Below are 26,812 nucleotides of genomic sequence, written 5' to 3'. Positions count from 1 at the left end.
CCTGCATCAGCAAGTCAATGACATAAGCTGGAAATAGAGCACAGGCCCCAGCATCCTGGCTCACTCTTTGTATGAAGGCCAGCAGCATCATGATCATTCCTCCCATCTGGGTCAAAGTACTCAACAGTATTTCAACCTTCTCATACTGCTCACAGGAACAACCTTTGGAAAAGAGTCCTGACGATTATGATGGCACTCTAATATCCTACATATCACAAGAAAAACCTAGCACACCACTGCTCTTAATGGAGGTCCAATTCCTACCTTTCCAACAAAGGCAAAGAACTTTTCAAGGACTTCTTTATGTGGCCCATACATCAAGTAGCACCAAGCATCAGGCCCTGTCCTCCCCACCAACCCTATGTCACCAAGCCCTACAGTGTTACTCACATGGCTTTGTGCCGCTCCCAGGACATCGCCTGCTCTTCTGCCCACCTGCCCTTGCATAACGGGCTGTTTTCCACATGAAGAAATCTACCATTTGCTTTCAGAATAAGGTCCAGACCTCAAAGACTCAGGGATCTGTCCTTGCAGCCTTTTTGAGTTCTCACCTAAGGACTGCATGCACCTACAGGAAAAACTACTGCCATACAACTAAGGAAATTTAAATCTCCTTCCAGGAAACCCTGAATTTTAGGCATGAATTAATGCAGATTCCAGCACAGAGTCAGAACCTATGACGACACAAGAAGGACAAACTCCATGCAAAGCTTGAATTCAACCAGAAATTTTCTTAACTTTTTGTATTTAGTAAAATACTGAAAACGTAGTCTCATACTAGAAGGAAAATATACTGTGCTCTCAATTTTAAACTTTAGATAAGCCAGGAACATCTGAAAACTGAAGAGATATGTCAACTATTTTGACTGGGTATCTCCCTTCTTCTTGATGAGCACAAGAAGCAATACCTGTGCAAATCACAGAATCACAGAATGGTCGAGGTTGGCAGGACCTCTGAATATCACCTAGTCCAACCCCTCTCCGTCCAAGCAGGATCACCCACAGCACATTCCACAGGATGGCATCCAGGTAGGTTTTGAATATCTTCAGAGAAGGAGACCCCACAGCCTCTCTGGGCAGCCTTTCCCAGTGCTCTGCCACCCTCACAGTAAAGAAATGTCCCCTTGTATTCAGCTGGCACCCCCTGTGCTTCAGTTTGTGCCCACTGCCTCTTGTCCTCTCACTGGTCACAACTGAAAAGACACCTGCTCCATCCTCTCGACACTCTCCGCTCAGATATTTATGCACATTGGTGAGGTCTCCCCTCAGTCTTTTCTTTTCCAAACTCAGCAGGCCCAGCTCTCTCAGCCTGTCCTCACATGACAGATAAAATCATAACAAACTTTAATTGACATTTTGGTGGGTAGGGAAAGTTTTTGATAAAAATTCAACTCAGAAATTCAGTTGGCATTCAATGTCTGAAAAGATAACCCAATCCAAGAAGTAAAAAGAACTTTTCTGAATACTGCATTGTTAATATCTCCTTCTCTGTATTTTGCTTTTGCATAATGAATAAAAGGCAAGGTCAGACAGAACCCACAGAAAAATGGCTGGAGTTTGAAGGAGGGAAGAAATTCTTTCTCTATAGCTAGCTTGCCAATAGCTTTCTCTATAGCTAGCTTGTCTTCAGGAAGCTGCGGAGTATTATCACATTGCACATCTTTGGATAAGACCTCATATGAGCTAGAGAAAAGGCCTGGGAAATGTCAGAGAATGCTACGAGCTTGTTTGCTTTAAGAAAAAAAAAATCCAATAAAAGACTCTCCACAGCATTTGAGGGTGGTACAGGCAAGGAGCTACATCACAGCAGCAAAAGCTATAATAACAAGAGCCACTGTCAAAAGCCTCACTGCTGCAGATCTCCCACGCTTTCCCAAAAACAAGGACAAGCTTCTTAGAAGTGACAGCCAGAAATTAAGTCTGCACAATCACTCTGTTTCCTTAACTAACATAGGCAGCAGATACATTCATTCATCAAAATCTTTCATTAGCAGTACATACTAATTCCTGGATTTTTGCTTTTAACTACAGAGCTACATAATTTCCAACAAGCAGTGATAAATATATGTACAATGAAAAAAAAACACACCCTCATGTATTAGGAAGTTCACTTATGTTTTAACCTTCAATGCAAACTCCATATTCATAGATGCAATATACTGGAGATTCAATTTAGAAACACAGCCAAGTGAACTGAAGAATAATCAGACTGAAGAGCACTTCCCCCTACAACACCATGAGATAAAGGAAATGTTAATTACTGACGCTCTAATGCAATTTGTTTGAGAATAGAAAGAGCACACAAATGAAAAAATACTAATAGAAGTGGGCTAATAGAAGACCAAAAACATCTACCCACAAACAATTGCACTGTAGTCTCTTAAATCTCTGTCTGTGTGGTTCTTTATTTCATTTTTAAATTTATTTCAGCAACGATCAAAATGGGTCTGCCCAAAGGGCAACTGCCTCACCAAACCCAAGCAGACTGCAGAACTGTTTGGCACTCGTTTCCATCTGGTTTCGAGTACAGCTTTAAAGGATCCCTGATTTTAAATACTGTGTTGGATATTCAGCAACATACATTCAGTTTTCCCAGCAAGACCTTGCCCAACAGACCCTGCAAAGAGAGAAAACAACATAATCCTCATAACGCTTGCAAACAAGTCACAAGAAACAACCACCTAGCCACGTGCACTCAGAAGCTCTTTCAACTCAAGGGTCACACTGGAAGACCTCAAGTAACAGCTGAAAGGAAACACTGCTTCCTTTGAGATTCCTGCAGAAATTAAGACATCAGATGCTTTCACTGGACCAGCTGCTGAAATCCTTGCTGTAGAAGAGCCCAACAACCTACTCCACAACAGCATGTAGCTATGGGACTTTCATACTTCCAGCAGCGCACACTGGAAAGGGAGCAGGGCAGCAGGAGATGCAGCCAACCAACAGCAAACTCTGCAATGAGACAAGACATGTTGCACCTCACCTGGATGTTACACCAGAAGTTGTATTCCCTGACCCGACCGAATACAAAATTATTCCAGTAGTTCTGCCCACAGGAACAGTGCTCTTTCCCAGACAGTGCTGCATCACTGCTAGCTTGGTATCTGTTGATGGTTATCCGTGAGCTATTCTCCACATCTTTGCAGGAAGGTTACATAGGATCAAGAGGCTCTCTCTCCTTCAGATTTAGTACCATTCTATCAATCAAAATCAGCCCTACAGCTAAGATGAGGTTTCTACAAATATGCTAGGTCTCCTAAGAAGGATTTGGTCCTCTAGCAGTAATATTTCCCCTTACTAAGGCAATAACTATAGCAAACTTGTAAATATTAATGTCTCATATTCTGTGCTGTGATTTGGCACAGAAAATTCATGTTGCTGAACTTTATCATGACACACTTTAATACAAAAACTCCAGATTTCCTCCAGTCCAGGAATCTAGGAAGCTCGCTGCCCAGATCTAATGCTCAGCAAGATGTGCTAGGAACTTTGTCATGTGAGATGTCAGCCAGCAAACTGCCTGTGCTTCGCTGCCTTCTGCTTCCCTGCTATCCCCCTCTCCATTCAGCCAAATACCACCATCACCCTTCTGCAGATCAGGAATCTGAGGCAAAAAGAAAAAATATATAAAAATAGAGGGCAAATGAAGACAAGCCAGCTCTACAAAGGCTCCAGCAGCAGCAAAATAGTATCAGCGACAGGAAGGTGCTCTTCTCATTAAAGAAGATCAGACTAAGTGCCTCCCCGAGCTCTTCACCAGCCCTTGACGGACAGCATCAGTATCAGAAGTTCTTTTATATCCATTTTCCTAGAAAGTAGTTCCTTTCTCCTAAACCAGCAGCTGATCATCCCTTCCAGGCTGAATTAGGGACTCTGCTAAAGGCCACACGCCAGTGACACTTCATGAACAGAACAGCACTATGCCCACAGAGAGCACCTGCAACCCATGTACAGCCTTGGGTTCCACCAAACTTCACTGTCGGTACTGGAACCAGTAGGAAAACTTGGTAACAAAGCATGCAAGTGGTGTAAAATGAGAGGGACTGAAATATTCTTGCTTGATACTGCAAACTAATATTAGTACAGAAAACAAGGAGGCATTTGTCAGGCACTGCAGAGGGCTTATTCATAGTAATGAAAGTAATTCTGTTAACATAAACTGGATAAAAGGGAGTTTAAGCTGTCATACATGTAGAAAACAGATGTGTTATCTTACTCTACCAACAAGACACTGGAGAACCTGTTACACTGACTGGCTCCTTCAATCTTTCCAAATTAGGGTACAGAAATACAAGGTTTGGTCTCAGTGGTGAGTTGTACAAATAACCAGCAGCATCACCACAAATACATAACAGGTACAAAAGAGCATTAGGAAGCAGGTTGGAAAAAAAGGTGTTGAGGAATTAGTTTAAAGTAGATGACACTTTAGGTGATTTCTGCTCTAGCAAGACATCTACATTGTCAAAGCAAAGGAAACATGTTTTTCAGGGCAAAACTTATTTCAGCATCGAAGAGATCTACCTGGGCCTTATGGAAAGCTTCAAAATGGAAATGAACCATAAAACCAAATACAATCTACCAGAAGGAAACTGTGTACGCTCCCATTTGGTCATGCACACGTAACATTGAGGGACAGTAACTCAGACAACTCTCTAGAAGACAGCAGAATGGGCACATGCTGTAATATGTTGAGAAAATATTCAGCAACAACAAGAAAACATTTCAAAATCACATCCACTAACAAAAACGTGTTGGTGTGATCTCCCCACCAACCCTAAAATAGGTTCTTACTGAGTTAATAGCATTATACTGCTTATCATTTGAAGAAACAAGTTTATTTCAGTGTTATGGTTTACATGCTTAAGTCTACTTTTTTTTTTCTTCCCCTCTTAGAAAAAGACTCAGACCCCAGAATGAAGCATGAGCAGGAAAGCACACTGATACAGGCTGCAGTGTACTTCACAGCTTGAAACATTTAGTCTCCAGCATTATTTTGCAAACAAATACTGATAGTTTTTGAGAGGTATGTTCCCAAGAACTCTTTGCCAGACTGCAAACTAATAGCATGTTTTGGACCAAAAAAAAAAAAAGCCTCTGAAGTTATAAAGTTTAAATATACTGCCTGTTTAGAAGTGGAGCACAGCTTTGCCTCACATTAACTTGTTTTGTACTTATTATTTCTTATTATTGCATGCATTATTTCTCTCCTTTCTCCATCCTGTTGAATTGTTTTTATCTCAACCCACAAGCTTTTAACTTTTATTCCCCCTATTCTCTCCCCCATCCCACTGCTGGAGGGGGGTGAGCAAAAGGCTGTGTGGTGCTGAGCTGCCTGCCAGGTTAAACCACAACATGTGGGCATCTCCTAAAGTTTCCTGTAGTCATCCCCACGGCAGGGCTTGAGTGAAAGCAGGAAAGGCTAAGGTGATGGTCCAGCTATCAGAAGCTTCCCCACATTTTCTCTTTCTGTGACTACCAAATCTGGCCTCTAAGATTTGTTCTAGACTTTGCATAGTCTTCACAAGTGGCTTCATATGGATGTGTTGTGTGGAACCAAACTAAGAAAGGCTTATATGGGCAAGTAACAGCACTTGAGAAAAAGTGATTTCGCACACATTACTGGAAACAGCCCTGCAAACAGGCTAAGAAGGCAGCCCTGAGTGCCCTATGAAAGCTCTTTGTTACATCTGTGTTGACAAACACAATTCAGTCTGTATTATAAATAAATCGCTACAGGATTATATGAAGGACACTGTGGCATACTTTGAACACCACCAGACTGTTCCTTCTGCTGCAAGATGACAGTAGAGGGAACTGCAGAAAGAAGAAAGCTGTGCCTTTCAAGGGCCCTCGTTTCCCATCCCTTCCTGCTTACTCAACTGCCCCAGAGAATTTTTCCTCTCTGCCTCAGCATCTCCTTGGTACAAACAACAAGCAAAATGGTCCGGGGCTCCTGTAAACTCCAAGTGGGCACTGGGACTACATGCAATCAAACAAAATCTTGAGGATTAAACACAACACCATCACCCACCCTTATTTGGACACCTTATCGTTGTACATGGAAGGAATTAGCTTTACTGTCTCATAACAGTCAGCTATGATGAATGGAAAGCAGTTCTCAGTTTCATATGATGTTGTTTCTAGAAAGCTCAGTCATAGGAAGAATCAGTTTCCATTTTGTTTTCTCTGCAATCAGTGAGCGGGCACCAGGGGTGCCTGTTTCCATGCAGGGCCTTCCCCTCGGAGGGATTTACAAACTGCAGCCTACAAAGTGTAACTTTACCCAAAGGTATAATAATACCCCTTTCACAGCACAAGAATAGCTATTAGTACTACGATAATTAATTTATAAAGGCAAATGAGACGCTAAGACAATTGCTTTTAAAGCCCTTTTGCATCCTTCCAGACAATCATACTCTTGTTGGCAGCTCTTCCGTTTATGCAGCACCAAGTTCGCCCTGTGCTGAAAGGCAGCGGCAGGCCGGCCTGCCAGGCGTCCTGGGAGCACCAGCTGGTTCGAGCAGCAGGGAAAGCTGAGTTTCCATCAGCACAGGGGCAGCAAGAGGACAAGCTATCAACCACTGCTCTGCTCACAGACAAACATCTTCCTGAGTAAATACACCCAGCACCATTAAAAAAGACATTTGTCCAGCAGGCGTAGTCCCGTTCCCAGTCTCAGCACAGGGCAGGTTATGTCCCAGGCAGCCAGCAGGTGCCCAGCACACCCTGCTCATCCCTGGGGATCACTGCACCAGCCCACCAAGCACAAACCAGTTCAGGATGTACGAGGCACTCTCCCACAGCCCCAGCAAGCTCCACAGCCATGTGCATGCGTGGCACTACAGCCAGGAGAACCTGTTCTCCCCACAGCCTTGGCCAACTTCACACACTAGTGCAGACGAGCTGTGCGCCTCCTTTGTGATGGTTTGCTGTCCCCAGATAACAAGGAGGATGCATTCCCACCTCTTCCAATTCAGGTACAAGCAGCATCAAGGACTGCGATGTATTCCACACTAGGTGTTTTCTTCCTTCCTTAGATACTCCATGGTTCTCAGTCTTTTGGAAGAAGAGACTGAGGACAAAGTGCCCCTCAATTATTTAAAAATAAACTATAAGATTAATGGATTGCCCAACCTATGTTCCAATGCCATCTTCCAAGCACACTTGTTTTTAAAACTTGTTATGGTTAGCAGCTTGCATGGCTTTGCCATGTTCGGTTTTCCTAATACCGCTGCACTCTACGGAGTTCGGTATCAGGAAGAACTTATAAACACTGGCTTAAAGTTATAAGCCCAAAGGCTTTATTTTTTTTTTCCTTACATTTAAAACACAACAGAGGACATGCAATCCTTACTAGTCTCCTAGCTCATTTAAGAGCAACAAAGACAAAAGAACAAAGATGGTTTCCTCTGTTGTTCCTTTCACGTTGAATATAGTTAGTCTCTGCAACTAACACTCTCCAGTAAAGGTTAAGACATACAGAGTAAGGATGACTACAACTAACCATTGCCCTATAGATACTTAGCAAAGGGGTTAATGGGATCAAACAGGGAAAGCTTATTCACAATTGAACATGGAAAGTACGTTGGAGATATAGAAGCAATCCAAATTACAATCTGATGACAGGCCAACACACCCTTTGGAAGGCAGGAGACTCAGGCTGAACAAGGTTTCCAATCAACAATGAAGAACATTTCTCCAGCTCAAATTTCATAAAAAGCCATGCCAAAAACATGCCAATTTATTAGAATGAGTATTTTTTCTCTTGCAACACTACATCAGGAGTTCTCCCTAACTCTAAAGTATAATGGAGCAAGTCAGTACAGAAGCTAACCTCACCCTATCTGCCCAACCCATGATCCACAATTCGTTTGAAGACTACGTCTCAACACCAATTACTGAAGGCAGCTGTGTGCATTTCTGCTCCTTTCCCTTGAAACCAAGTTGTTGCTCTAGTCAATCCTTTCCACTATAAATTCAAACTGGAAACCAAGCTTTCACTTCTTCTCTAGCTTGAATCAATGAGCAGCATATTGAAGTATATGGCATTAGCCTGCTGGGTTGTCAGCAGGTATGGTGAGAAGCTACGGAGCTATTGCCATGCTCCCACTGACGTAGCAGCTCACACAGTTACGTGTCCACAGCTAATAAAACACAGTTATTCCATATGACCTTTTTATGGTATGAAAACATTTACTTGAACTAGTCTGACTTAACTCGAGTGAGTAGACGAACATCCCCAGCTCTGGCAGAACCAGTGCAGTGAGGACAAGTCATGAGCCACCACAGCAGTTTAGCTTCCTACATGTGGCATGACAGCAGACATTGCGCCTGGGCAAGTGAGAATATCACATTCCTATACTAGAAAGGAGACGGGAAGAAAATGGGTAGAAGGAAATTTTACCATTATTTGAAATACAAAAGCACATTCCCAAGAGCATGGTGTCAACGATGAAACGCTCTCCTTCAATTTTGTGGAATTATTCATCTCCACCATTGACATCAAATGGAAACTGGCCGAACTTAGAAAGATCTAAAGGCAGCTGCTACTTTCATTTTACTTTTAAGTTAAACCATGCCTGCTCTGTTTCACTACTGGGTTGACTTCGTGATTCAGACTTTATCAGCCGCTCAAAGCAACGTGATGCTTATCGCCTGCAAACCACAGGCTTCTTCTGTGTTCTCCAAGGCTAAGCTTCGTCATCTCAAAGAGCAGGCTGAGTTTCCATGACTTTCATTGGGCCCATACAGGCCCAACTTAAGTTACGTATTAGTCAGCACACCAATGCCCCCAAAAGCCATTATCTTACACATACACTGATACAAAAGCACATCAGTTTTGACTAATCTCCTGCAGTTCTTCCAAATACCTTTTTTAATTAACTATCATTTTCCCCTTTTCAAACATCACTCACATAAGGGTGACTCACATCAAATGACAGATTGCAAACCAGTGTTGTAAAGCTCAAATAACTGTCTTTAACCTAGGGCTAGATTGTTCTGAGCATAACTGGGCAAAAATCTCGCAAAACAACCTTTTCTAGTGGAGTCAACACTAAAGACTAGATCAACAATCCTGAATGAAAAGCCAGCTACCTGATTGTCCTAGTTTCGGCTAGCATAGAGTTAATTTTCCTCCTACTAGCTGGTGTGCTGCTGTGTTTTGGAGCAATGAAGGACAAGCATGCAGTATTATTACAGGCTCTTATTCAAACAGTGACCAGCCCTTGGTACAGATGAGACCATGCTGACGGCAGCTAAAGGATTCAGTCTGGAGACTGATGTAGCTGGTGAATCGGCACTAAATAGCCAAAAGGCTGAACGTAGCAGAAGGAATTGCATTAAAAATAATATACATATACAAATGTGTTCCTCTATCCTAAACGAAAATTTACCCGTGTACTATCTTCTACAGCCCATGGCTTCAAACTTACAGTGTGCTCCCAGATATAAAGTAAAAACTTGGCCACGTTCACGCCACCATTCACACATGGAAATGTATACTACTTGCAAACTCCCTGCTTCAGGGATATACACATGGACAGCAAAAAATGAGATTTCTCACAAGGAACATCCTCCTCCCTTTATTACAGATACAGTAAAAGAGTACCCCCAACTCATTTGGGCCCATATATCCTGATGCAGCTTTGCAATTTGAGTCAAAAGTGTTTAAACAAAAATGTTTTTAACATTTGCACATCAGACTCACTGATGAGATTAATCCCCAACAGCCTCCAGTTTGAGATGAGTGGCAGATTTCTGAATCAAGCAGTTAATTATGAACAGTAACAATGCTTCCCCCTTCTCAGATCCCTAGTAGTGAGCAAGGTAAACTGGAATAAACCACTGGGCGGTATTTCTGCAACACAATTCATCATTCCTGTGTTGAAGGGTTATTTTCCTCTGTATGAAACCACTCACCACTGCCAGTGACATCACACTTGGATCATCTTTAGGGAGCCTCAGTAGGCATGCACTTTGTAACATTTTCATTTTTAGAAACCACTTCTGAGATTCAGAAAGGCCCAGGGCAATTCCCCTGGAACATGGACACATTTAACAGTGCACACACAGCTACTGGACATGGGTACACTACTGTGCTTTTAACAGCTTCGGAGGGATTGCACTCTGCTGTATGTTGATAGCAATTATGTGGAAGTGAGAAGTTGCACCACAATAAATCAGTGCTGAAGCTGCAGTTATAGCTCTTCAGAAACAAATATATAAACAGACTGATATTATCAAGGTGCTCTGATAATCTACTGTTGATGAGTGGAGACTCCACCAGCCTATTAACAAAGAAGAAACATAAGCATATGGGTCTCGGTCATTCCACTGGAATTACCCCTTTAGTCAACAGTCAGTGAATTGTCACATCTCCAACAGCTGTAAAGGTTTGGCCTTTCAACAAGTAATAAATACCCTGAGCTCACACTCCCCTCTCCCCCCCCGAGACTCCCACTTCTTTCAGTGCTTACAGGCTACCAGCTGGGTTCTCCATTATACACTTTACGCTTATACCAAATACGTTCGAATGCAGCTTTAAGTCTGAAATGCTTATTCAAGCAAACAACAATTTGCAACTGGCTTAAGAAAGCAGTATATTGAATCAGTGTTTTTCCTTTTTTTTTTTTTTTTGTTACTGTTACTTCCTATTTCTGAGCAGTATTGGCACATGAAAACTGAACAATGATTAAAAACAAAATCACGCATAACAAAGAGATTGAAAGTGCTACCGGAAATGACTTGTTAACACTGTAAGCCTCCAGATAATGTATCTCAGCAACTTATGCTATTATTTGGTCAATATTTCGCATTTGGCTTAATGGAACATGATGGATAGCCAAATGAGAGGCAGTCTTTCTTCATTATCCTGAGTCGAGCAAGTATCCCAATAAAAGAGCACAACATTTCAGCAGAACAGCACATTTGAACAAAGCATACACCTCTTCACACAAATGCAAGGGCTGTAGGAAGCAGTCATGATCTTTATATAGGTTACTTTGAAATCTATTTCAGATTATTTTTTTAATGATTCCCTCAAGACAAAATATGAAAGTAGCTTAAAAAAAAACTAAAACAAAAAACAAAATAAAATCTTACGGCTTGAAATGCAGTAAGCCAGCCTGCAGTTGATCCTCCTGAACAGTTGCTTGTTGATTGGCCAAAGTATAAGTGTAAAGAGTTGAATGAAGTTAATGATCAGTCCTGACACTATAAATATGTAGCAGATCAGCAGGTGGCAAATGAACTGAGACTTCAGAAAGCCAACGATGTCCATGATTTGCTGAGAAAGCAAGAGGGTACCTTCAGACCCAAAATGCAGAAGACAACCTGCAAAACCAAATAGTACCAGCGGTTACAGAGTGCATTTGTTTCTGTGAACAGATTATTATAGATGTCCCACTTTCCATTAAACATCTGAGTGAATTTAATTCCTTTATTTAGAAAAAGGACCGATTACAGTATTTGCAAAGGTAAGCATGGAAAGAGAATACCATATTTCTGAATCGATTTACATTGGCTTTGGAAACAGGTTTTCACATTTCAGTTCTAATTCTACAAAACACATGAGCATATAGACTCCATTTCGTGCACTGCAATACTCCTCTATCAGGCCTTTATTGTTAAAATATGAGCAAAACAATTCACTTATATTTTGAACTGAGTTGTTGGCACTTCATAAGACACATACAGTAGTCTTTGCTATATTCATGAGCAGATCCAAATTTTGCAAGTCTTAAAAACACACGGTTTTAACAAAGGTTTGCTGGTAGTGTTAATGATGCTTCATCCAAAAAACCTTAATCACACCAGAAACTTGTACCACACCCAAAGTAGGATATATCTTTAATTACAGTCCCATCACCTCTCTTTAAAACTTTTAAAATCTGAAACTTATTTCCCATTCAAAACTATACCATAAAATTCCCCACAAATCAAGGTGTGCACACTCCCAGTACCTTCCACACCGCTGAGAAAACTTGGGTTTTGCTTGAGAGTCTGGTTACCTTCACAAGGGTACATTATGAAACACCCCAAAACAGTTGTTTCCAACTTTTACTCTATTCAAGACTCATTTATTTAATTTCAAATACCTTCAAAAAAAGGTTTGTTGTACTTGCATACACATACAAAAGTCCAGAACACTGCTGACTGCTCTGTATTTTGTTAAGATGCATTTACCGAACGATTGTCCTGTGCGATTTCAGTACAACCTTATTTAGAATAGACCAGCAAGCTAAAGAGCTCAGCTACAGATGCAGAGGAATAGCAGAGGTAAGAACAGTCTTTTCTTCCTTTATTTGACTGGGGAAGAAAAAACACTATACTGGGTGTCCCACTGTCTTCAGTGAAGCCCAGAACAAATTTTTTAACACATCTATGGTTTTAAATTAAAACAAACAAACAACCACCACCAACAAAACAACAGGTACATTTCCTGGTACCACCTTCCTCAGCATACCCCATGTCTACTCCAGAAAACGTCTTTAAATACACATACATGTACATACATAGCCATGTATATCCACTCAAGTAAACAGGGCAGTACACTGATTTTAGAGTCACAGAATCACAGATTCACAGAATTTCTAGGTTGGAAGAGACCTCAAGATCATCGAGTCCAACCTCTGACCTAACGCTAGCAGTCCCCACTAAACCATATCCCTAAGCTCTACATCTAAACGTCTTTTGAAGACTTCCAGGGATGGTGACTCCACCACTTCCCTGGGCAGCCTGTTCCAGTGCCTCACAACCCTTTCAGTGAAGAAGTTCTTCCTAATATCTAACCTAAAACTCCCCTGGCGCAACTTCAGCCCATTCCCCCTCGTCCTGTCACCAGGCACGTGGGAGAACAGGCCAACCCCCACCTCGCTACAGCCTCCCTTGAGGTACCTATAGAGAGCGATAAGGTCGCCCCTGAGCCTCCTCTTCTCCAGGCTGAACAAGCCCAGCTCCCTCCGCCGCTCCTCGTAGGACTTGTTCTCCAGGCCCCTCACCAGCTTCGTCGCCCTTCTCTGCACCCGCTCGAGCACCTCGATGTCCTTCTGGTAGCGGGGGGCCCCAAACTGAACACAGTACTCGAGGTGCGGCCTCACCAGAGCTGAGTACAGGGGGACGATCACCTCCCTAGCCCTGCTGGCCACAATGTTTCTGATACAAGCCAGGATGCCGTTGGCCTTCTTGGCCACCTGAGCACACTGCTGGCTCATATTCAGCCAACTATCAACCATCACTCCCAGGTCCTTCTCTGCCTGGCAGCTTTCCAACCATTCCTCTCCCAGCCTGTAGCTCTGCTTGGGGTTATTGCGCCCCAGGTGCAGGACCCGGCACTTGGCCTTGTTGAACTTCATGCAGTTGACCTCAGCCCATCGGTGCAGCCTATCCAGATCCTCCTGCAGAGCTTTCCTACCCTCGAGCAGATCGACACACGCACCTAACTTGGTGTCATCTGCGAACTTACTGAGGGTGCACTCGATGCCCTCGTCCAGATCATTGATGAAGATATTAAAGAGGACCGGCCCCAGCACCGAGCCCTGGGGGACGCCACTAGTGACTGGCCTCCAACTGGACTTAGGCATGTGAGCAGCTCTATTCAGTTTAAATATTATTCCTTGTACGCTTGAAGTTCAAGGATACGTACACAATCTAACTACAATGTTATCAGAGCAAGATAAGAATTCAGGTTTTCTGCCCCTTTGCAGAAGAGCATCAAGTCATTTCATTTTCAAAAGGTTATTACAAAAAAAAGAAAAAAAATATTAAAAAAAATAGGTTCTGTATACACTCACTCCACTCCTCTCTATTAAAAACAAATGCAAGGTTTAGAGCTTAACATTAAAATTTGTGCCTTCCTCTGCAGGCTGCTCCAGCCATGCTCCCAAACCAAAAGGTAGCAGCAGCTTCTATCTTTATTTGCTTGTTCCCTTGTTGCATTTTAATACAAGTCGATTTTGGCAATAGAATAAAAGCTTGACTATGCACAATATACACAATTTGTTCGATTACTCCTTGACACTGTAATTCTGTCAGTTTTACTCCATAAACCCAGAAAGGAAACATCAATAACAGCGCTAGCCCATGACCCAGCAGTGTTTCCACAAAACCAACTCTTAGATTACTTAAAAAAGGTCTGCATAATTTTGAAAGGACAGATCCAACCCTAGCAGCTGCCAGTCCAGGGAAAGTCCCCTCTGCCAAGTACTCTGGCCCACCAAAAACCTTATTGGGCTCCCAGTAGCTGTCACTACCACCAACTCTAGGCTTGTCAGGAGAAAAAATATTAAGACACAATCTCTCAGCAATCAACACCCCAGTATTTTGAATATGGTTAAGGAGGAGGTACTGCCATCCTGCTCCATTCCTAAACTGTTTCTCCTTGTAAGGCATGAGAGTTTGCCCAGGGAGGAAGTCCTGAGACTATTTCTGAATGTGCCGGTCATAGGCCATCACAAAACAGCAGCTGTCAGCATCCCGGGGAATTAACCGATGAACAAATCTTTATGCCTATCCTTTTAGTTTATATGAGACCCCATTATGTGAGGCACTGAGTCTAGATCAGTGTCCTGAAACGTTTGTTTTATTGCCCTTGCTGACTGTGCGTACCACAGCAAAGAGCACACACAAGAACTGCTACAAAGCGATGGGAAGATATTCAGCCAGGTCTTCAATCACAAGGAACACTAAAAAAAAAAAAAAAAGTCAGAAAGAGAATCTGTGTTGCTGAATGATTTATATCAAGTGTTTATGGCAGTCCCAAGCCTATTATTAGCAGTTAAAATGTGCCCTTTGTGTATTACAGACTTTGTTCCCTTTATCTCGCCGCACTATTCAGTACCAAAGCAGACACCATCTGTACCTCGGAAACGCAGAGCAGGCCTGTGTTCATTGTAGTAGCCACTGTCATTATACTTGTAAAAAGCTTTTCCAGCTTTAACCAACCATTCCACTACAGATATGTTTCTTAGGATGGCGTACAATTTATCAGCATGGGCTTTGCCCAAAGACTTTGTTTTTGTTGAAAGCTAAGGAGAATGAGAAATGTTGTCTCGTAGGAATCATCGTAATGATTCATGCTGCAGCCCTCTGTCTCACTCGGAAGAAAAAAATAAACACTGGAGAGGAAATAAAATAATAATAAAAGGTAAAATCGAGTTTTGGATAAATTTACAGTGAAGAATAAAGGATTGCACTTCCCTAACTCAGACTCTTTTACTTGTCAAGTAGCAGGATTAGATCATTTAAAACTCTCTGACTGGAAGTGATCAATGGCCTATGAATGGATGGTTTAAAAGACTGTACAGTGCCTGAAACCCAGTAAGTGGGGTTATCCTACTGTCCTTAGTTAAAACTGATCAAAAGCTTTCTGTGCCAGCTAGCCTGTTTAATTCCATGTCACAGAATCACTCTAATCTAATGTAATTCCCAGAGATCAGGAAGGGAATGGATCAAAAAAACCAACACACGTGAAATAAAATTAAAGCACTGTTTCCTTACAGTGGAGACATAGAAACTCACTATTTGATATGGTCAACAAAAATTTCCTGTAGTAAGCTGCTGATTGACAGTCGTTATGAAGAGGAAAAGCAGTTGAATGACTGGAAGGAGGAAGGACTCACCCAAATGTTAGTACATCAATTTGGTTCTCCCACTGTAAGAGTGGTTAAACTACATTAAAATGTTTTATTTATGTGCATCATTTACTTCATGAGTAATGAGTATTTACTTCATGTTGGGTCTTTAAAGCACAACTTCACAGAATTAAAAGAGACATTGATGAGATGACTGTGATAAAACATAATTACTGTCTTACAATTTGATAAAGTCACAATGCAATGTTTGAAACTAATTTCTTCCTGCATTCAGACCTGTCATGAAGTTTCAATTCTGTAAAGCTTCCATAAAACGTTTTCAAGGCAAACCAAAACTACGTAAGCGGTACCATTGAAATGTATCTAATCTAAAAAGGAACAAGGAATTGGAACCACTGCTCATATTTTTCTTTTCCGTAATGTAGGGAGACTAGAGATTAATTTTCTCTTTGATTAAATTCAAGTTATTTTCTCTACAAATTTTGCTACCCATTATACCCATAATGCCAGCTAAGTGTTTTGTTTCTTAGACATAAGCTTATTCTTTCAAAGATTTTTTTGAGTATGACACTGATAGGACTATTTCCATTACCCAAACTCCAAGAAAAGTAGTTTATTCTCGGTAAAGGCTACAAAGCAGAAATTTAATTTTCAAGAAGCAGTTCTGATCTCACGAAAGAGGTCTAGAAGCCTGCTTTCTAAGAATTCGTAGGAACTTTTCACACTTGCTCTGTCTTACTGAAATTCCTCATGGGTAACATCAATATAACGCTGGTTTAAATGATGAAAGGATCAAGTCTTTAATTCTTAATCCACAATGCTAGTTTAATAAATTACACTGATTTCCTTATAGATAATGGCTGAAAATTACAGCAATCTTTTGAAAACAAAAGAGTCAATCAATGCATTTTCTCAGAAGCTATTAAGATCGGAGAGCTGCCAAGAAGCTCTCTTCTATCAAACACCCCTTAAAATGAATTAGGAGAAAACGGCCAGCCAGAGCATCAAAAACAGATAGGAATGTTCTTTAATAACAGTTTTCAGTTGGATATGAAACAAAAGACTCAAACCTCAAATGTCCGTCTAGGGAACAAGTCAACAAGCATCTATTCATGTGACTAAGAGGTCAGAGGATCAGTTTAAAAGCAGACTGCAAGACCATTCACTCCACCTCTCTCTTCTCCTTGTTCCATTCTTCAGCACGATCCACTTTTTTCTACTTAAACTACTCTCAGTGGTTCCTTCTGCTTGGAAAAAAATCAGCAGGAGGACATAGCAAAGACAATACAACATTAGACTAGCGATACACAAGGTGAACACCACTCTTCTGGCAGAGGCTGCTGACAATAACACTGCGTAGCACGTCCAAGTCTGTAAGACATTTGAGACTACTGCCAGGGATATCTTAAAGGCCGGAACTGTATTCTACAGAAAGCATGAGAATGAAGCTAAGAACTATTGCCCACCTTAGCAAAGTTTATGCAGTAAATGGAGTCACTGGAGTACAGAAAGCCACAGGGCATCTGACAGCATCTGGACTAACCTAATACTGTCTATATTTACAACCTGAGGCAGGGCAGCAAAGCAATTGGTTATTTTCAGAAAAGCATGTCTCAAGCCTACACAAATTTCTTTGCTCATATCTACTCTATGATAAAGTGCTAATGCTTAAGTTTTAAATGCTCTGCTGCAAATTAAGAAGAAACAAGCATGTGACGATGATGCCCATTCTTGTATTTTCTTCTCTAAACCAAATTCCTGGACAGATGAGCTGCGGTGACCAAGACAATGAGAACAAGCGCAGCTCAGATTACAGCAGTCCCTGTACTGCCTCTAAGTAACTTTCAGCTGCCATCAGAGCAGCACAGCTAGCAGCACTAGCTCATAGCAGAGTTCAACTCAACGATGCTTCTGTATTCAGAAAATATTGACAAGGCAGTCAGAGGAAGCCCTTGAGCTCTTCTCTTCCTGCCAGTGGGTGTCAGAAGCCAGCATAAGATAGGCCGCATCCACATGTATATAGGCCTTCAAGGGGTATTTATCTGTACACGTCACCAAAAAAAAAAAGTCTGAAGGAAGAATTATCTATTTGTCTCGTGCTTAATCAGGCTTTGAATCACTTCTCCCTTTCCTCCAAAGGCAAGTCCAGAGCATTACCTCCTCAGAAAAGTCACACATTGGGGATGCATTTGATCATACCTTAAGAGTTTTCCCTACAGTTAAGGGAACTCCGGGACGCTTTTCAGTTTTTCTGAGAAGCCAGGCATTCCTGACTGCATATTTTGTATTACACAGCTACATCTGAGATGTGTCCATTTGGCTGTTTCAAAGGCTGAAGAATTAATACTATCTACCAGTGAGCCTCGGGATACCCAATTTAGAGACTTGTGATGTACATTGGGCTTATGTGGCAAGGTTTTGGTAGCAGGGGGCTGCAGGAGTGGCCTCTGTGAGCAGAGCCCAACAGCTGCTCCATGTCAGATCAGAGCCAGCTCCAGCCAGCTCCAAAAGGGACCTGCTGCTGGCCAGAGCTGAGCCTGTCAGCAATGCTGGTTTAGGAGAGCAGATTTAAGAAAGGGAAAAAAACTGCTGTGCAACAGCAGCTGGGAGAGAAGAGTGACAAGCAGCCCTGCAGTCCCCAAGGCCAGCACAGGAGGAGGGCAGGAGGTGCTCCAGGCACGCAGCAGCAGTTCCCCTGCAGTCTGTGGAGAGGCCCCTGGAGGAGCTGTCCCCCTGCAGCCCATGGGTCCCACATGGAGCAGATCTCCACGCTGCAGCCCATGGAGAGCCCCCGCAGGAGCAGACCCTGGGCCGGAGCTGCAGCCCGTGGAGAGGAGCCCACGCAGGAGCAGGGGGTCTGGGGGGAGCTGCCCCCACCTGTAGGGGACCCGTGCTGGAGCAGTTTGCTCCTGGGGGATGGATGGACCCTGTGGTACAGAGCCATGTGGGAGCAATGCTTGGAGAGCTGCTGCCTGTGGGCAGGCCCCGCAGGCTGTTCGGGAAGGACGGCATCCCATGGGAGGGACCCCACGGGGAGCAGGGGCAGAGAGGGACTGTGAGGGAGCAGCAGAGATTAAGCCTCAGGGACTGACCACAGCCCCCATTCCGCTGTGTGACTTGGAACAGGGTAAAGGTTTTTTTTTTAGTTTGCTTTTAGTTTCTCACTGCTCAAGTCTGCTAGTGATAGGCAATAAATTATATTAATCTCTCTCCTCTGAGTCTGGTTTGACTGTGACAGTAGATGTTGAGTGATCTCTGTGTCCTCAACTCAACCCTCGAGCTCTTTCACATCGTATTTTCTCCCCACTGTTCCTTTGAGTAGGGGGAGTGAGTGAGTAGTATAGCAGAGTTTAACCATCAGTGTAAAAACCACCACACCATAAAACTGAATTTTTATTTATTTTCTATTGAGCACAAAGATAATTAGCATAACAGAGTCCAAACAAAAGGAAGAAAAGTAATGCAAGAGTTTTTGAAGTGGTTAGAGTACAATAACGCTTTCCCTTCCCCTTTTATATTTTCTTCCTGCTGTGACCTAATGTCAGAGCAAGCCAGCTATGTGAGCCCTTCATGCCTGCCAGGACATGAGTTCCTTAGCCATGCACGCAAACTGCTGGGAAAACACACCATGTTGCTGCTGTTTGCCCTGACGGTCTCAGTGCTGGCTGGTCCCTTACCACATGGAAAGGAATTATACAGGGGGTACAGGCAACCAGGGAGAAGCATGCGTACTCCAAAAACAAAAGGAGTGCAAGATGAGGAGCCACTGCCCACGTTAATTCAAGGAGCAGTTCAATCTTGCTCCTTTTTCCAGGAGCATGAAATATTCAGGGAGGAGGGAGCTGAACAAGGGCACCATAGGGAGCTGGGCTTAAACACAAGGCAATACAGAACTCCTGGGGGGTGCTGTGTTTAGGGACCACAGGGCCAGCAGAGCTTCATCTTTAAGGAAGCACTTATTTGATGAGGATAAACTCCTTGAAGTTAAGCATTTCTTTTCCTGGCCCCTGCAGAGTTACTCAAAGAACGGGCCTGGGTGAAGCCCAGCAGAAGATCAAGCTCACAAAAACTGCAGGAGAAGGCAAGTTGCTTCTTTCCAGCATGTCAGGTGCTGCTCTGCAGTTCTTCCCCACCCAAGTTCTTGCATCTTAATACATTAAAACTTACATATTTCTCCAAAGCACAATTATCTGTAATTTGTTTGGGAAAAATAAAAGGAAGAGCTGCATTAAGATTCTTCAGACCAGAAGTAATCTAACAGAATTGAGCCCCACAGTTCATTTCTGGATACCACAGTCCCCACTTCCTCTGTCTCTGGGTCCCTCTATACAACAAGTCACTTGTGTTGCCAATAAGGGCAATATAAGCACAATTTAGAGATTGAGCAAGAGAGCAGGACTAAACAGCAAACACGGACTTACAAAAAAAATATATATTGAGAATCTAAGCAGGATGTGAGCTAGACTGTCACAAAAATATAGGTGACCTGGACAGTTCCTCAGAAGTAACTGAGGTAAATAACAAACAGACCAGGACAACCAGCTTTATCATGCACTTGTAACCAATTTAATATTTGCTCTCAGGTCACCATAGGCAACATTAAGTGCTTACTCAAAGGTAACCAGGCACAGATATTACTGTCATCTGGCACCCTCCACCTCCAAAAGGAAAGAAAAAAAAAAAACAACAACAAAACCCTCAAAACACATTTCCAGCAAGATTCTTCAGTGGGTGATCTGGCTTGCTGCTGAAGTACAGGTGGCTTGTCACACAACAGGATACGAATGTCTGAAACAAACCAAATCTTCGCGCATATATTTGCTTATACATATGCTTTTGTGTTGCTGATGTAAGAATTTCTGTACTGAACACTCAAAGTACTGTATAAGGTATTTGCACATGTGAGAGAGATCCAAGTCTATCTCACTAAGCCACTCAGTGTAGAGTCTGTGGGAAATATCTCAATGGTGAGATCTACAACATTGCTCACATGCATTAAAAAAATAAAAATTAAGGAGGCAGGAGGTGCAGTAGAGCAGGGTGTTTGCCACTGGTGTCATGGTACTTAGTCAGCCTCAAGGGCACACACCACTGTGGTGGATCACCTCTGTGTTGGGTATTTCAGGAATAGATGCAACACAGGAGTAGCTACTGTTCCCCAGTGCTTATTACAAGAACGTTTCTTTTAGAAGAGCCAGAAGAATAGGGCTGGGAAGGGACAGGGGCAACAGACAAAAGCTCATTCAAGGGCTGGCAAAAAAACAGGGATGCCTTAAAAAAAAAAAGAATGGTGCTGGGAGCCCAAACATTCTTTTGATGAGAGATAAGCTTTAAAAAGGAGGCCTCTCCAAGAAGACTCATGTTTTTTCTTGCCGAACACTGATCACTGTCATCTTGTCTTAAAGAGCTGTAAATTACATTCACAACGAAACAAGGGGTCAACACAAGGTCCGGGAACAGCCTATATGCTCAGCAGACAAAATACTTTCCCCAAATTCATAACAGCTTTAGGCGTTATGAATTAGTGAAACACTAAGGAAATTCTGGTAAAAGGATTAATTTAAACTTCACATATTTAATACTCAAATTCTTAACCACAGTTAGATAAGAACAAAAGTAGAGTACAAAATTATCACTCCCCTAACTTCAGGTCAGCCACAGACAGTTTTCTACACCACTAACACCCAGTTTTGTGCAGGCAGGGAAGTTTCACATCCACTCAACAAACTTGCTAGTATAAGTAACCCCATTTGTATAAACGGAAATGGAACCTTTTAGGGATAGGTTTAGAAAACAGTATGGACTTTTGTTAACTCTTCTAGATGAAAGGGGTTGATAAATCCGGGAAAAGCTCCAACCATTCAATGAGCCTGACAAGATCTGCCTTCCTACCTCCATCTAACACACCGGGAACTAACAAGGCTGTTGCAAAGCTGGACAGTCACGTGGCAAACCCATGGCAGAGCCAATTCCAGAACTATGACTGGCCCAGTCATTAGGCTCCAGCCTTCAGCACAAAATAGTACTTTTCATACTCCTGTAATTGCCTTCTTGCCAGTGCTCAGGTTTCCCTCACAACAGTTTCTGAAAGGCCAGGTATGAACAGAGAGGGAAAGGACACACCTGACACACCTCAGCTCTTCAGTGGCAGCAGGCAGTGTAAGAGGTACAAATGTAAGAGATGGCTCAGACCAGGGTGTATGTGCTGATCTAATGAACGCTTTCCCTTTATTTCTCTGTTCCTCAAGAAACAGGGGACAAGTATTCAGCAATTTAAGTGGGCCTGTATCATAAACTAGAAGGTGTAACTTCAGTACCAGACAGCATTGTGCACACAAGCATACACGTCCACCAATGCTCCTGTCCAAGGAAGAATTAAAGACATTTGCTAGATGTTTCAGCTTCAACAACCATAAAATAAAAGCCACCAGCACCGGAAAAAGGGTAATTTTATTTCCTTAGTAAACTCCCATAAAATGACCTTGTTATATTTTCTGGAATTGTGATCTACATTTAGTAGACCTACATTTCGGGTAGCCTCTTTAAGCCTGTTTCCAGAAGTCTAATTCTTAACCTCTGTGGCTTTGTTGTTTTGTTTACATAAAAAGGCCAGAAAGTGCAGCTAATGAACAATAAAGGATTTGTGACAGAAAAATGAATCTTGAAAAACTAAAAATAAAACAAAACGGCAGAGATGTGGCAGAACTCACTGAGTGCCACCATCACGGTGGCAGTGCCCCCTGGCCTACAAGGGCCACTTCCACCATCAGCCCATGGGCTCGTTGCAGATTTACTGCTGTTCCAAAAACTGGTGTAAGGTCAGTGACAGGGCCTCTCTGGGAGCAGCTGTGGGGCCAGCTGGAGAACCCCCCCTCCCCATTCCCCTACCTCCCCATGGAGCTGAGCTCCTGCAGGCCTGTCGGGTGCCCAGGTCAGGCCACAAACACCCTGCTCATGGCAAGGGTAGGAGGGAACAGCGCCGACATCTTGTGTGAGGGATCCAAAAGCCCCCAGTAGGAGTCATGAGGCGCAATTAGCCATGCTGGAAATGAGAAGTGCCAGCCACCTGATTACAACTCCAAACAAACTTTTTTTTTTTTTTTTAATCTTCTATGACAGTAGTTTTTGAAGGACTATCTCCTTCAGCTAAGCCATTTGCATATTTTTAATTAATATGAAACAACATTCATTAATGTCCTCTTTGAATACTGAGAGGATGTTAAACAATATATTCTTTTTTTGTTTGAAAAGACTTCTTTTTTTTCCCACCTGCAAGTATTAATTTAATTTGGCGGTATGGCACATGACACTGAAGAGTAAGAAGTACCTGAATTTCTCCTTTATGAAAACCACATACCAAGATTAGAAATGGCAGTGTATACACAAGATGTAGCCCACACCGAGACGGGAATTCACAAGAAAATGAACACTTATTCATTACACTTCCAATGCTTCTTTCTGTGGAAAATAATTTAACTGGAGGATGCATGTGGCATGGAAGCTTCCAGATGCCTATTCAAAGAAAACCAACTTCTGCCTCAGGGAAGTAACACTCAATACTTAGAAAAGCATTCATCTTATAGCTGAGGTCTTTTGGGCATGGTCCCAAAAAAAAAACAAGATCCTGGCTTCAGCGAAAGGCTCAGCTGCTCCCACACGCAAAGCAATCACATATTCAGATGCCAGGTAAAAATCCAAACAAACAGTGGTAACTGCTTTACCGTGCTTCAGCGATCATCTTCCACACCAGTTTTCACTCACCTCTGCTTCAAAGACACCTGCTTCTGAACTGATTTGATACACTTCGAACCCAGAACACAGCCTCCTTGTTCCCAGCCCCCCCCCCAATCATCAGTCCCCTAACAGACTGATTTAATTTGAGAACTTCAAAAAATAGAAGCCTTTATCACAGACACTGGTTTTATCAAGTCCAATAATAAAAGAAGTTTCATTTTGGACCTGATTCAAATCCCGCTGAAGCCAGAAGAAATTTCTCAACAAGCTTCACTGGCTCTTGTTATTTCGAAAACATCCCTCAAAAACAGCCAAATGTGATACAATTAATCAATATACTTGTATTCTCAGTACCTAAAGCTGCAGCTAGTCAAACCCACCTTAGACTTCCAGCAATATAATTTAAGAAGAGTGCTTCATCCAACAGCATTTACTCCACTGGATGGCAAGCATGCAGAGTTCCTAAACACCCTGGTAAGAATCCAGTAGCATTTTTACAACCTTTGTAAGGAAGAAATTAAGTATCTGGTACGTCAACATCTACCTAGATTTTCTCTGCACAATTTCAGTTGTCTGAATCCTTTCAAAAGCCTGGCTTTCAGCATTTGTCCCAGTAACTTCAAACAAATCTGGGATAGTTTTACAAAGCTTAATTTCAGAATGAAGCTTTTCTCTGTCTCCCTCTCAGGTGAAATGCAGTACTTGCATTTCACACACTCGCAGAGGTCCATGCATAGGCATGTAAAAACTAGACAGCAACACACCAAAGGCTGAATGAATTTGGGAAAAACACTTTCTTAGTTATCTTACTGCTTGATTATAACCATGTTGCATCCCTACCACCGTTGGGCAACACGAAAGGGCTGTTTCTCTCAATTACTCTGGGCGCTCTAGATGCTTGTTTTACATTTCTAGGTTGAGGGAAGATAGCAGTATCTCTGCTGCCTACTGTTTGCTGAATTGAAGACTGATATTACTGAATTGTTTGTAATGTAATTTTCACTAGTATCAGATCAAGGGGAAAAAAATATGTCTATGCAAGCTTCAACACTGTCTAAACATATCCTCAGAACCATAAAATTAACTAAAGCATTGTTAACCCTTGACAGACAACCTGCGACAAAGGGGGAAAGCCTCATGAATGATTCAAGTTCAAGACTAGGCCGCTACACCCAGAGGGCCTCAAACCTTCCAGAAGTGCAAAACAGCATCTGCAGTAATGGTATTTCCCAAAGTACAGAAAAACATGGTAATAAGAGACAAACAACGATGTGCAAAGGAAGACGTAATAAGGGAAAAAGGGGAAGAACCAGGACATTATTTAACTTTCACACAGTAGATCTCACGAGAAATCATATGTAATTTCTACACAGATTTCCCCTAATATTTTCTTTTCCTGTCTTTAGCGACAGGTCTTCAGTTAGCCATTTTCCTGTTCTCTGACAGGTGAAAGAAGCTTGCATAATCTGCCAACTGAAACTGTGCAGGCAAAGCTTTCCATTCACCTGGATCCTGATGGAGAAACGTGACTGCAATTTGACTTTATGATCACATAAAAAGCAAATCAGCAGTAATGAAATCCAGAAATAACACTGTATTCTGACAAAGATGTCAGAAATTTTGCAGACATAACACACAATCAGTATACTAGTCTCTGCTTGCAACTCCAAAGCTTCTGGCAAGCAAGCCCTGTCTCAGCAACCTCTACCTCTGATTCCCTTTCTGCCTAGAACTGGTTAATCATCCTTCCCTGTTCCTGTTACTTACGCTACAACAGAAACCTCAAGCCAGGTCAGCTCATTTGCAACAAGCAGAAAATGATTTCTGTGTTAAGCTCTTCAAGGCAGACTATAACGAGACAGACAGAAGGGCTGAAGGTGAAAGCAGAGGCGCAGAACTAGGAAGATGAAGTTCAAAACAAAGAGCAGACTGCTATCAGGTGCATGGCTCTGCTCAGTTTCTAATGCTCAGTTCACGTTCCTTTTCAGGAAATCCACTACAGACATTGTCTTTCCCTCACATAATCAAAGAGGGGTCTTTATAGCATCTTTGTCCTTGCCACTGTACACAGTTATTCTTATTTGTTTCCATTTCCTCTTTTTCTGACCTTACCTTGACACTACCACATCTCTACTCTGAGGAACTGGAGGAGGAAAGGGGAAAAAAGGCAAGAAAACGAAATGAGTCAGCAGTTTCTGAGAAGCACAGGAGCATTAGTCAGAGGCGAGCAGGGTAAGCTCATTCACGTCTCGCTGTGACGATTAAGACCACCGAAGAACAGACTGGATGCACTTTCCCAACCCCCTGAAACTGCACAGCTGGGGAAATCCAGCCCCCAGCAGAAGCAAAACACATTTTCAGCTGCCCAGTACCAGTGATGAAATGAAATGAGTGTACAGGTACCACTCTCCAGTCACCTTCCCAGTCTTCTTATAGACAATCCCATTGCATCCCACTGAGCCAATCAAGCACACCTGAGGAAATAGCTGCCCTGCATAAAGTTCTCTCTAATTAGGGAGGTCCACAGCTTCAAAAGCATTTGCTGACTAGAGCACAAGTAGAGCACACTAAAATGCATTGTTGCTTTCTTGTTCCTCTTCTCCCTTATCAAGATGTACCAGCAGCAGCAGCGATGCAATTGGTTAGGGAAGCGTTCTTCTACATCAAGCAGCAGATGTCTGACTTATTAAAATTTAAGACCAAATTATTAACACAATTTCTAAGGGCCGCAGGCACACATGTGCAGTGCAAGAATGCCATTTGCTAACCCCAGCCCAGTCGTAATGGTGCCTTCCTGGGTTGAAGAGATTTCCATGAGCACTCTTCACAGCCTTCATCCTCCAGCAATAAAATCGGGGCTTAGAAAAGGGAACAAGAAACCACCTCTTTTCAGCAGGGCAGCACACAGCCATAGGGTTCTCACCCACCACCTGCACAAGAACCCTTCTCCTTTATGGTACAGTAAGTACATGCAACTGCAACTGATGCACAACCATCGCTCCAGGAAAGCACACTTCCCTCCAGAGAGATGCTGAACACAGCTCCACTGCCTCATGATTTTGTCTGGACAGAGCAAAACAACTGCCCACCAAACTGACATCCACTGGGGCTCGGGATCCACAGGCCATTACCATGCTCTAGGCACAGTGCTGTTTGCTTTTCTGTGACTCTAGGCAAGGACTGACCTCTATGCAGTTTCTTCACTCCGAAATACAACACTTGAAGCTTCTTGTTGAAGCACTTACTAAAGCCTCATACCTAAATGCCTACCACCGATACAACCAAACTTTGCTTAAGAGCAATCTTTATCCACCAGCAGCTTACAATGCCTCCTCTGTTCATTGCAGGCATATATTCTGATATATTCTTCCACGTGAATCCTGGCCCTCTGTCTTCCATAACATGCTGTTAAAGTTTCATTTTTAGATACAGCTTTTTCAGGCACTGTTACGCAGAACATTAATAGGAAAAAGCAAAGCTATGCG

At 42.6% G+C, this 26,812-nt stretch overlaps 1 protein-coding gene across 2 annotated transcripts in view; it reads right to left on the bottom strand.

Annotated features, from left to right (window-relative positions):
• The window catches only part of AGPAT4 (1-acylglycerol-3-phosphate O-acyltransferase 4), a 77,288-nt gene that overhangs the window by 49,099 nt on the left and 1,377 nt on the right, over window positions 1–26,812 (bottom strand). The window contains exon 2 of one of the 2 annotated variants that reach the window (XM_084512941.1): window positions 11,104–11,334. The exons of the other annotated variant lie outside the window; for it this stretch is intronic. Coding sequence (XP_084369067.1) covers window positions 11,104–11,281 — 178 coding nt within the window. The 5' untranslated portion in view covers window positions 11,282–11,334. The remainder of the gene's footprint in view (window positions 1–11,103; window positions 11,335–26,812) is intronic. 2 annotated transcript variants of the gene reach the window in all.

Source organism: Aythya ferina (assembly GCF_964211825.1).
Source record: "Aythya ferina genome assembly, chromosome: 3".
Taxonomy (NCBI): domain Eukaryota; kingdom Metazoa; phylum Chordata; class Aves; order Anseriformes; family Anatidae; genus Aythya; species Aythya ferina.
Note: the sequence above shows the minus strand (reverse complement) of the source record. Positions and strands in the feature narration are given on the sequence as shown.